The sequence below is a fragment of the Antechinus flavipes genome, chromosome 6 (genome assembly GCF_016432865.1).
Source record: "Antechinus flavipes isolate AdamAnt ecotype Samford, QLD, Australia chromosome 6, AdamAnt_v2, whole genome shotgun sequence".
NCBI classification, from domain to species: domain Eukaryota; kingdom Metazoa; phylum Chordata; class Mammalia; order Dasyuromorphia; family Dasyuridae; genus Antechinus; species Antechinus flavipes.
The window spans coordinates 141,927,620-141,940,443 of record NC_067403.1 but is presented as its reverse complement, the minus strand read 5'-3'; the positions used below and the strand labels follow the sequence as shown (position 1 = coordinate 141,940,443).

General features: G+C 32.8%; 1 protein-coding gene across 2 annotated transcripts in view; it reads right to left on the bottom strand.

Annotated features, from left to right (window-relative positions):
* Window positions 1-12,824, bottom strand: part of SLC9B1 (solute carrier family 9 member B1) — a 92,669-nt gene that overhangs the window by 41,143 nt on the left and 38,702 nt on the right. For both annotated transcript variants that reach the window (XM_051966167.1, XM_051966166.1), the window contains exons 8-9: window positions 4,013-4,119; window positions 2,996-3,145 (exon numbers count right to left, since the gene is read on the bottom strand). In XM_051966167.1, the coding sequence (XP_051822127.1) occupies window positions 2,996-3,145; window positions 4,013-4,119 (257 nt within the window). The remainder of the gene's footprint in view (window positions 1-2,995; window positions 3,146-4,012; window positions 4,120-12,824) is intronic.

The window sequence follows — 12,824 nt, the reverse complement described above, 5'->3', positions numbered from 1 at the left end:
TTGGTTAATTTGATTTTAAAAAAGAAAGAAAACTAAATATCTCATATCAAAAATTAAAAGAGTAAAATCACCACCAATGAATAATAAATTAAAGCAATCAATTTAGAAATGTTTTGCCCAATTATATGCCAATAAATCTAACAATCTGAGCAAAGTTGATGAATATTTACTAAAAAAAAAATCTAGATTAACAGATCAGGAAATTGATTGCCTAAATAATCCCATCTTGGAAAAATGAAATTGAACAAGCCATTAATGAACTTCCTGGGTTCACCAAATGGATACTACCAAACATTTAAAGAACAATTGATTCAAATATTATATAGACTATTTGGAAAAATAGACAAAGAAGAAGCTCTGACAAAATCCCTTTATGACACATATGTAGTGCTGATAACCTAAACCAGAAAGAAATGCGAGAAAAAAATTATAGACCAATTTCCCTAATAAATATTGATGTAAAAATTTTGAACAAAATGCTAGCAAGGTGAATACCAGCAATATATCACCAGGATTATACACTATGACCAGATGCGATTTACACCAGGAATGCAGAGTTGATACAATATTAAACATAATTAACCATATATCAATTTTAAAAAACCAACAGAAACAAGATATTATCTCAATAGATGCTGAAAAAGCTTTTGACAAAATATAGAACCATTTCTATTAAAAATACTAGCCAGCATAGGAATAAAGGGAGTGTTCTTAAAATGATAAGCAGCATTTATCTAAAATCATCAGTAAGCATTACTTGTTAGGGGAACAAGCAGAAGCCTTTCCAATAAAAACAGGGGTGAAGCAAGGATGCCCATTATCATTTTTGTTAAAAAGTACTAGAAATATTAGCTTTAGCAATAAGAGAAGGAAAAGAAATCGAAGGAACAAAACCATTCACTATTTGTGGATGATAAGATGATATATTTGGAGAACCCTAGCCTATCAACAAAAAAAGTTACTTGAAAAAATTAACAACTTTAACAAAGTGCAGGATATAAGGATAAATCCACAGAAATTATCAGTATTTATATATATGACCAACAAAGCCTAGTATGTCTAGTAGCAAGTGATAGAAAGAGAAATTCCATTTAAAATAACTGTAAACAATATAAAATATTTGGCAGTCTATCTGCCAAGACAAACCCAGGAACTATATGAACACAATTACAAAACAATCTTCATATAAATAAACTCAGAATCAGAAAGATATCAGTAGGCTGAGCCAATATAATAAAAACGATAATTCTGCTTTACTAATCAAACTACCAAAAAACTATCTGATAGAGCTATAAAAAATAACAACAAAATTAATTTTAGCGAAACCAGATCTCAAAACTATATTATAAAGCAGTAATCATCAAAACTCTCTGGTCAACTGGCTAAGAAATAAAGTGATAGATTAGTGGAATAGACTTGGTACATATAATACAGGAGTCAATGATAAAAGTACCCTATTGTTTGATAAATCCAAAGACCCAAGCTTCTAGCATAAGAACTCACTTTCCCCAAAACTATGGAAAACTGGAAAACAATAGGACACAAAGTAGGTATAGATTTAACATCATATACTACCAAGATAAATTCAAAATGGGTGCATGATTTAGCTATAAAGGGTGACACCATAAGCAAAATGGAAGAGTAAGAAATAATCTACCACTCAGATCTGTGGGAAGGGGACCAACACAAGATAGAGCGCATTACAAAATGCAAAATAGTTAATTTTGATTATATTAAATTAAAAAACTTCTATACAAACAAAAACAGTGCAACCAAGATTAGGAGGAAAGCGGAAATCTGGGAATTTTTTAAAATAGCAAATATCTCTAATAAAGGCCTCATTTCTCAAATACATAGAAAACAGAGTCAAATTTATAAGATCTCAAGCCATTCCCCAATAGATGAATGGTCAAACAAGCAACTTTTAAATGAATAAATCAAAGCTGTCTATAGGCATATGAAGGTCTATAGGCATATGAAGAACTGCTTTAAATCATTTTTTGATTAGAGAAATGTACATTAAAACAACTCTAAGATACCACCTCCATACCAACCAATTGGCCAAAATGACAAAAGAAATTGATATATGTTGGAGAGAATGTAGGAAAATTGGAACACTAATGCATGGTTAGTGGAGTTGTGAACTGATCCACCCACCATTCCTAGAGAGCAATTTGAACTATGAAGGGCAAATAAACTGTGCATATCCTTTGATCAGTAATACCACTACTAGGTCTGTATCACAAAGAGATCATAAAAAGGGAGGAAAGAATCTACATGTGCAAAAATGTCTATAGAAGCCTTTTTTGGGGGGCAAAATATTGAAAACTGAGCAAGTTGTGATATATAAATATACTGAAATCCTATTGTGCAATAAGAAATAATGAAGGCAGATTTCAGAAAAACTGAAAAGACTTGTACAAACTGATGCAGAGTAAAATGAGCAGAACCAGGAAAACACTGTATAAGCAATATTGTGTGATGACCAACTCTGATTGATTCAATTTCAGCAACAAAATGCTCCAAAGACAAATACAACGTATTCATGAAGAAAAACATTATCCATAACCAAATAAAGAACTGATGGACTCAGAATGTGATCAAAGCACAAATTTTCCCCACTTTAATTCTTCTCTTTCTTTTCTTTTGAGTGTTTCTTCTTCCATAGTTATGATTAATATGGAAATATGTTTTCCATGATTGCACATACTCTATACCAAAGTGCCTACAATATTCAGAAGACAGGAGGGGAGAAAGGGAAGGAGAAGAGTTTTGAACTCAAAGTCTTATTAAAATGAATGCTAAAATTTTCTAGATATGTATCAGAGGGATGAAAGAATAAATTCTATCAAAAAAAATTGTTCAGAATTCCAAACAACTGAATAACTAATAAAAATTAGGAACACTGTTCATTGTTAAATGAAAAATTATCTGACCATTTATTATAGAAATAAAAAGTATGCAATTGTTTACCATTTTTTATTCTAGGAAATACCTTTTCATGGTCCCACTGTATTGCTGAAACAAACGTCAACACTATTGCAGTCAGTCCTCCAGCTGCATGTAAACCAATTCGATTGCTGCCTATGACAGCCACAATAGATGTACCCATAAGGAGGAATGCTCTTTTCCAGGCAACTATATGCTAGGGTTAGAGACAAAGATGTTTAAAGATTAATTTACATTAAACATTTAAGAAAAGTTTTTCATTATGACATTTTTCTGTTCATGTCATCAATATCTCTTGTGATCATGTGAAGAAATATCTGAACACTGTCTTGTTTTTCATGAAAATCTTTACACCAGAGAAAACTTAAACAAACTTAATGAGATTTTTACTACCTTGGTACCATTAACCCATGAAGTTTTTAGTGGGAGAGGGGAGAACAGGGCTTCCAATTCAGCAACCTCTGAATAATTAAGAATTGAATTGCAAGTAAATTAGATTTTAAAAATCAACTTAAGGCAACATTTAAAGATATGCCTTTTCTGTATTGATAAAACCTCTATGTGTAAACTCTAGCACACTCTTCAACAATTGTCAGGGGAATAAAAATTTGGCTAGACCAAACCAGGGAGGGAAGTATTAAAATATAATTATGCTGTCTACATAAGTATTGCGAATTTAGGTCAACTGTGGCCAACAGTTGGAAGGAAGAAGAGGAATAGATGTTGCATCTTCCTTTAGGAAGGTTTACAGGGGAGGATCTGGAAATGAAAGGATAATAGTTGTTGTATCCAATTTTAAGACTTCTAGAAGTTAAAAGGTAGTAATGGAAAGGAAGAACTTTGTTGATCAGAGTTAAGTAGATCATTCTTTTGTTTCTTATTTGCAAAAAATTAGAAATTTCAATTAAAAGCACTAATGAGGATTCTGTTATCAATATACATTAAAAATAGTTTTCACAAAAATAAATGTAATAAGTGATATTTTATATCTTCCCAAATTATAGCTTTTCTTATTAAATGCTTAAGCACTACATTCCATCAAACAGATTTATTTCCTATTTACCTGATCGCTACTTGGAAAGTAGCGAAGAAAATATCCTATGATAATTCCTGCTGACACACCCAATATTATTTCAAAAAAACTCATGATGATAATCCAATATACAGGACCTGTAACAACATATTATCAGGAGACCATTTTATTTTTTAAATAATATTTTATTTTTTCCTCAATTACATGTAAAAACATTTAAAAATATTTGTTGTTTCATTTTGTTTTGTTTCTTAAGTTTTGAGCTCCAAGTTCTAGACCTCTCTTCCTGAAATGGTAAGCACTCTGATGTAAGTTATACATATGCAAACATATAAAACATTTCCATATCAGTCATTTTGTACAAGATGATGCAATCAAAAAAAATTTAAAGGAATGAAGGAAGGAAAGGAGGAGGATACTGGGAGGGAGAGAGAAAGAGAATAATATGCTTCAGTCTGTATTCAGATAACATTAGTTCTTTCTCTGAATGTGGATAGCATTATTGATCATGAGTCCTTTGGAATTGTCTTGGATAATTATATGGCAGAAAAGAGCTAAGCCATTCATAGTTCATCATCATACAAGGTTGTCACTATGTACAATGTTCTCCTGATTTCATTTTATATCTCATTTCATTCTTTCCAGATTTTTCTAAAATTGTCCTATTTGTCATTTCTTATAGCACATTAATATTCTATTATAATCATATATCAAAATTTTTTCAGTCATTCCCCATAATGGGAATCTCTTCAATTTCCAATTCTTAGCCACTATAAATATTTTTGTACAAATATTATATACATATTTTATATAAATGTTTGTACAAATAGGTTCTCTTCCATTTTTATTTTAAGATCTCTTTGGATACAGAGCTAGTAGATATTTCTGGATCATGCATAGTTTTATAGCCCTTTGGGTATAGTTTCAAATTGCTCCCCAGAATGGTTGGATCAATTCACAACTCCACCAATAGTGCAGCAGTGTCCCAGTTTTCCTACATCCCCTCCAACATTCATCATTTTCTTTTTTTGTATATCAGTTCAGGAGACCATATTAAAGAAATACCTGCCTACTTAAAATATAGAAAGACAAACATTACCCTATCAGTGTTCTCATGTACAAAAAAATCATAGACAAAACCAACAATATTAGGTATACACTAAAACAAACATGAAAACCAGCTTCTAATATGCAGTGTCCCAAAAAGTCATAGTGCAGTTTTAAGCATATACTTCTTTTACACAATTTGGATTTATGAACTTTGAATAATAAATTTTGAATTTCATTTTTAACAAAATGAAGCTATACTATACTATAATTATGCATTGTATGTTAGACAGTTCTTATATGACTTTCTCAGACTTGTAGAATGGTAGAGTAGGTCCTCTTGTTTAATTACTTAATCACCTGCTCTATGTCCATTAGGCTTTTTCTTGCAGGGTCATGTCAAATCTGTCATGTATATATCAAAACAACCAACATTACAAAGTCATTGAGCAACATCTAATGAAAATTTTTACAAAGTTTGAAAATCAAGCACAAAATGGTAGTTATATTGAGTTTAAAATAACTAATCCTTCAAATGCTGTTTTTTAAATAATTGTTTTAAAGTTTTATAAAGCTTCATGTCACAGTAAGACTTTGGGGACATGCTGCATTACTTGGTCTACTGAATAATTACATAATTTTGTTGTACAGTTGTTTCAGTCCTATTTGACTCTTTGTGATCAAATTTGGGGTTTTCTTTGCAAAGATACTGGAGTGATTTGTTATTTCCCTCTCCAGCCTAATTTATATGTGGGAAAACTGAGACAGAGAAAAATTAAGTGATTTGTCCAGGGTAACACAAGCTAGAGTGTCTGAGACCAGGTTAGATGAGTCTTTGTGACTCCAAGTCTGGCATTCCATCTACTGTACTACCTAGCTATATGCACATATGTATCTATAATCATCAGCCAGTATGTATATCACAAACAGCATTCATAGAGCTGATATCCTGGTCAGATTTGTATGGGAATGAAATAGGCCTCAGAATTTGAAATCTCATGGTAAAAGGGACTATAGAACTCTGCTCTACTGGTGGAAGAAGACATAGGGATAGCAGAATTTCCTTCTGTGAGTGGGAGGAATGTTTTAGATGTCACATCTGTATCACCTGAATCACAAGACTACGATGAGAATCAAATGAGAATATATATGAAATTTCAAATTTTACAGGATTTAGTATCTAAATGCTAGTTATTATGATAAAAAACTGTAAACCATAAATTTCCAAGACAGTATGCCTCAGTCAAGTACTATATAAAAGAAAAAGGAGTAGCCTGAACCAAAGATAGCCCAACCTACTCTTCCCTCATCTTTCTTTACCCCACAATTGCCAGAAATTTAACTACCTAAACCCTCTCATACTCCAAAGTGGATAGAGGAAATAGGAGAGGGAGTAGATAGGAAGGGGCAATGGCAATAGGGAAGGAAGATGAAAGAAAAATTTTAAAAATTACATTCAATATGTGCTGAAGGTTTAATCTATTTAGAAATTCCTCCTCTCATTCTTGAGTCAAAAAATAGGCACTAATGAAGCAATAGGGCTTTTAATCATTCCTTCTGATATTTGTTTCATGATAAACTGTATATGGTTGTCCATGCTCTTCCAAACCTTGGCATGCCCTCATTCCCATAGAAAAACAACATATACACATACATATACATGTATATATGTAAATATAAACATATGCATATTTATGTGTGTATATATGTGTATGTATATTATATATGTGTATATATTATATGTGTGAACAATATATATATATATTCCCATAATAGAACAATAACACTATGTGCTAGGCAGCTTTCATATCTTAAAAGATATGTGATAGCATTCTGTGATCATGGGCAAATTGTTATCCCCACATTTCTTGCTCCCCTTGATTGATCTTAAGATCAAGATGGGACCAGGGACTAAGACCAGGCTGATAAGAAGACGACAAATCAGTTTGCTTGGAGTTTTGTAATGTTCTCTTCTCTAAATATAATCATTCTCTGGGAGCAGATTTCTTGGGGAGCTTCCGGGGGCAGCCTTAATTTCAGTTCAGTTCAATAATTACCCCAAATGCAGCCAGGAGTTAAAATCCAGATCCTTTATTGTTTCCTTCAAAATATCATGGTTAGTTTTCTTAGAAGCCTATCTTTCTCCTTGGTTCCAAAAGCTCTTACCACTAATCTTTTGCCTCTTCCAGCTTCCAGCCTCTAGCTCAACTCCGACTTCTGGCTTCTCAATCTCCTTGTGCTCCCAGTGGCCTTATCCTTTTATAGGCTCTTTTAGAGGTGTGAAGTCAAAGGTTGACTCCTCCTCCGAGAGTGGGATTGTGGAGCTGTGACTTGTGAATCTCCTCCACTGAACTTGTGAATCTCCCAACTGAATCCTGACTTGTGAATCTCCTGGAGTGTCTATCAATTCCAGTGACTTAGGACCTTGTAAGAATCCTAACAGAGTCTTGGGTGTCAAGAATGCTTGCTAAATGGAGTTTCTCCTTAATATCACAATGCTTGCTATTTTAATTGTTCTTTGTCTTTTATTACTGCATGAAAATCTAAAAGGTAGGATAAAACTGTGGGATAGGGGCTTAATCAAGAATAGTACCATGAATCCAAGTCTTGTGTAAACTTCCCGTAGAGTAATTGGGAAGGCAAGGTTACCATAAATCCTATTTTAAAAAATTGTTACAAATCTTGGCCTTTATTTAAGATCTATTTTAATTTTATTTCTGTGATCTTATTTAATTTTTGCTACAGACTAAGGTTAATATGTTCTTTGGCATTGCGTTGTTCTTCAACATGTCAATTTGATGTGCACATACTTAAATGCAATTACAGGACTGTTATTGTTAATCACTGTTCAATTTGTGATTGAGATTGAAATAAAATAGCATCATGGCTATGCAATTCTTAAAAAATTGGTGTGCATTAGCAAGATTGAATCCCATTCAAGGACTTTTATTTTAGGGAATATCTTTGGAATACATTGATAAAAATAATGAAGATTCTTTTATGTGGTATGTGGAGGAGGCAGTTTGAATAAAAGTCAAGTTTCATCAAAAACTATTGAAGATGACAAAAAGTGTCTTGTATTCTACCATTTGGTTAATGAAGTAGTACATGTCCTGATCATTTATATTATTGGATTTAGGAGGATGTTTGGAAAATGATTAATAGACATTCTTATAAAGATGAGAAGTTGGTTTTTAAACCTTTTCTGAAGAGAAAAGATGAAACTGAAGATGCCATGTTTGACAAAAAATCCAAGGAAGAAATCAAGACTGTAAACAGAGATTAAGTTAATTTGAAGGAGGAAGGGCAAAATGTTTCTATGGTATAGATTTAAGATTAAGAGGCACATGCTACTTAAAACTACTGTAAAAGTCTTTTGTGACAGAGAGGCTATATATCAATGAGGTAGATCAGATTACATTTTAATGGGCAACCAATCAAGGAAATGGACACACCTGAACATCAGGGAAATGAAAGATGAAGATATAATTGAAGAGTCCCAGCAGCTAATAGAAGTGTTAACCAAAGAGAAAGTGCAGCTTTATTCTTGAATAATGATCCCAAGAAAAACATTCACAATTAGAAAGCTGAGATTTGGTTCATTTGTATCCTGTTCTAATGGATACAAATTTTCTCTCTTGTTCCATTCTCTTCTTCCCCCAACTCTTTATTGTGAATAAAGAAAACATTCACAATTAGAAAGTTGAGATTTGGTTCATTTGTATCCTGTTCTAATGGATACAAATTTTCTCTCTTGTTCCATTCTCTTCTTCCCCCAACTATTTATTATGAATAAAGAAAGAATACTGGGCATAGGCATAAATCATTAAATTAAAAAAAAAACCCTAGGTGGCTGATGGTATTAATTTGAGCAACATCAAATGGATATGGGGAAAGAGAAAAAAAGCAAACTGATTCTGTCTCTTCTCTATGACTCTAACATTTAACTTTTTTTTTTTAATATTCCAGTAAGTTATTTTGCTTTCATTGTTTAATGGCCACAATAATAAAATTCCACAAAATTCTTGTATATCTTGTCTGGTTGTATACTTTTAATGATGATTTTATAATTTTTTATACATTGTTGTTACATGTACATATTTCAGTAGAAATAAACTATAGTACAATAAAAGAAATTAATGCTAGATAGCTTCTCTTCAAGTCAAACATTTTAAAAAATGCACTTTTTGTTTGAAATTTAGAAAGGGAAAGGGAGAAGGGAAGGGAGGGAGACAAAGAAAAAGGGAGAGGGAGAAAGAAGAGAAGGGGGAAAGAAAGAAGGAGGAAGGGAGAGAGTGAGGGAGGAAGGGAGAGAGGAAGAGAATAGTACCAGATTAGCTAGAGAAACAAATTTTATTTTGTTCCAAATATGAATAAAAAACAACTGTGGTATGTATGGTATATCAAGCCATTCCCCAAATGATGAATGGTCAAAAGATATGAACATACAATTTTCAGACAAAGACATTAAAACTATTTCTAGTCATATTAACAAATGTTCTAAATCACTACTGATTAGAGAAATGCAATTTAAGACAATTCTGAGGTACCACTCCACACTTCTCAGATTGGCTAAGATGACAAGAAAAGATAATGATAAATATTGAAGGGAATGTGGGAAAACTGGGACATTAATACATTTTTAGTGGAGCTGTGAAGTGATACAACCATTCTGGAGAGCAATTTAGAACTATACCCAAAGGGCTGATCCAGCCCTCTACTGAGTCTTTATCTCAAAGGAATCACAAAAGAGGGAAAAAGATTCACATGTGAAAAAATGTTTACAGTAGTTCTTTTTGTAGTGGCAAGGAACTGAAAACTGAGTGGATGCCCCTCAAATGGGAAATGGCTGAATAAGTTATGGTATATAATTATAATGGAATATTATTCTGTAAGAAATGATGATTTCAGAAAAGTCTGGAAAGACATCAACTGATGCTGAGTGAAGAACATTGTAGACAGTAACAACAAGATTATGTAATGATCAACTAACTGTGATGGACTTGGCTCTTTTTAGCAATGAGGTAAATGAAGGCAATTCCAATAGACTTGTGATCAAAAGAGCCATCTGCTTTGGTTTGGGGTTTCAGATCAGAGGGGAGAACTGGAGTGAAGCTAGAGGCATCATCTGCCCCTCCACTTTAGGATTAGAGGTGCTTACACTAATACTTCTTATTTTAAAAAAATGAATGACTAAAGAAGAAAGAAATCTATCTTAGAAACTTACCATGGAAATAGGAAAGAGTGAAGTAAAAAAAAAGCCTCTTGTACCTCAAAGAGTAATGTTAAATAGTTACCTGCCCAGAAAAAAATTTATAGAAGAATTCAAAAAAGATTTTAAAAATCAAATGAGAGAAGTTGGAGAAAAACTAATATATACCATTCAAGAAAAACAAGATTATGGGAAAAAAAGTTAACCAACTAGAAAAGAAGATACAGAGATTTAAAGAAGAAAAACAATTCTTTAAAAATTAAAATTGGGCAAGGGGAAGTCAGTGAAGCTAAAAAAGACTAAAACATAACAAAACAAAATAGAATGAAAAAATAAACTGAATGTGAAACATTAAGCAAAACAACAGGTCAATAGAAGAGATAAAGAAAAGAAAACATAAGAATAACTGGACTACCTGAAAGCTGTCAAAAAAAGAATCTTGTCACAATAAAGCAAGAAATAAATCAAGAAAATTGTCCTAGAATGATAGAACATGAGGGGAAAGTAGAAATAGAAAAAATCCACCAATCATTACCTCAAAGAGATCCCTTTGTGGAAAACATATATTAATATTATTGCCAAATTTCAAAACCTTCCCCAATAAAAGAGAAAATTTTGCAATGAACCACCAAAAAATTCAAATATGCTGGAGCTACAATTAGAATTGTACAGGATTTTATCAATAAACGACTGCAGGTCCTGGAATAACATATAATGGTGATAAAAAAAAAAACTAGGCCTGTGGTGAAAAATATCAAAATTATCTATAAGATTGAATTTTAAAAATGGACATTCAATGAACTTGCAGATTTTTCAGGACTTTGTCTCAATAACCAAACCTGAACTAAATAGAAAATTTAACATAATAGAATCAATATCAAAGATTACTTCCAAGGAACTTAAGATGGACAAATCATTTATCTATTGTGTAAGGAAATGTATACTACATTTTAGCGTGACATCAGTAATTGGGTAGTTCAAAAGAAAAACTGGGGCAGAATTGAGTATAATCTGACTCTAAAAAGAAAAACTGTTTAGGAAAAAGTAAAAATAGTAATTATGTTATACAAATGAGGTGCAGAGGAAGAACAGACACAAAGGCAATAGGCAATGCTACATATATGCCATGATGGGAATTAGCACCCTCTAAAATCTATAAATAAATAATGGAAGAGAAGGGTGGAGCCAAGATGCCAGAGAAGACACATGCTTCTTTCTGATCTTCTCCTACTCCTTCACACTAATTACCAAATCCAGCCTCTGAATTAGTTCAGGACTGGCAGAATCCACGAATATTGGGAATATAACAAATTATCAACAGAAGATAACTTTGAAGATTGCCAGAAAGGTCTGTTTCAATACTGCAGGGAGGGAAGCAGGCCAAGTATAGGCAGGCCAAGCACAAACACCAGCTCATGCTCTGCAGACCCAGGATGGTGTGAAATCCATGGGGTGGGGCTGATTTTGCACAGTGGAGAATCTACAGGAAGGAATCTACAGCAGTGTTGGCTACTCTGCCCTGGTTGCAATCTAGGAGATCAGCAGAGAAATTATAAAAACACAAAAAGTAAATAGTGAATCCTGAAATACCAGAATCTCATGGGACCTGGCCATGCCCACCCACCACTGGGAGGGAGTCAGCACTGAATCAGTGCAGCCATTGCTATTTGTAGAGAAAGCCGCTGCTACTTGTAGAAGAAGCTTGGAAAACCTCCCTTGCCCTAAAAGCAGATCCCAACTTTTAAAAAATGAGTAAAAAAGCAAAGAGAAGTCTGACCATAGATAGTTTTTATGGTGAAAAAGAAGAACAGATTTCAACCCTGAGGAACTAACAACTAACCCTTTTAGTTAAAAGCAAATCATCTCGACAGAAACAGCTACACCCAAAGAAGGAATACTGGGAAATGAATGTGAACTATTTGATTTTTGATTTTCTTCCCGAGTTATTTTTACCTTCTGAATCCAATTCTCCCTGTGCAGTGGGAGAACTGTTTGGTTCTGCAAATATGTATTGTATCTAGGATATACTGCAACATATTTAACATATATAGGACTGCTTGCCATCTTGGGGGGGGGGGAGGGAGGGAGGGGAAAAAACGAAACATAAGTGATTGCAAGGGATAATGCTGTGTAAAAATTATCCTGGCATGGATTCTGTCAATACAAAGTTATTATTAAATAAAATTAAATTTTAAAAAAAAAAAAAAAAAAAAGCAAATCATCTCCAGATGAAGCCCCAAAGAGTGATATTTCACTTGAGGCTCTCCTAGAAGAAATTATAAAAGATCTAAAAAGAGAGCTACAAGAAAAATGGGGAAAGGAAATGAGAACTTTACAAGAGGGTTTGGAAAGGAAAACACAGAAATTATCTGAAGAAAATTCACTACAAAATAATGAAATAGAAAAAGCATATAACTCCTTAAAAAAATAGATTTGACAAAATGGAAAAAGAAAACAACTCCTGAAAAACAGAATTTGTGAAATGGGAAAAGAAAGTAACTCCTTAAAAAAACAGAATTTGTGAAATGGAAACAAAATTCCATAGAAGAAAACAACTCATTTAAAAACTCAATTGGACAAATA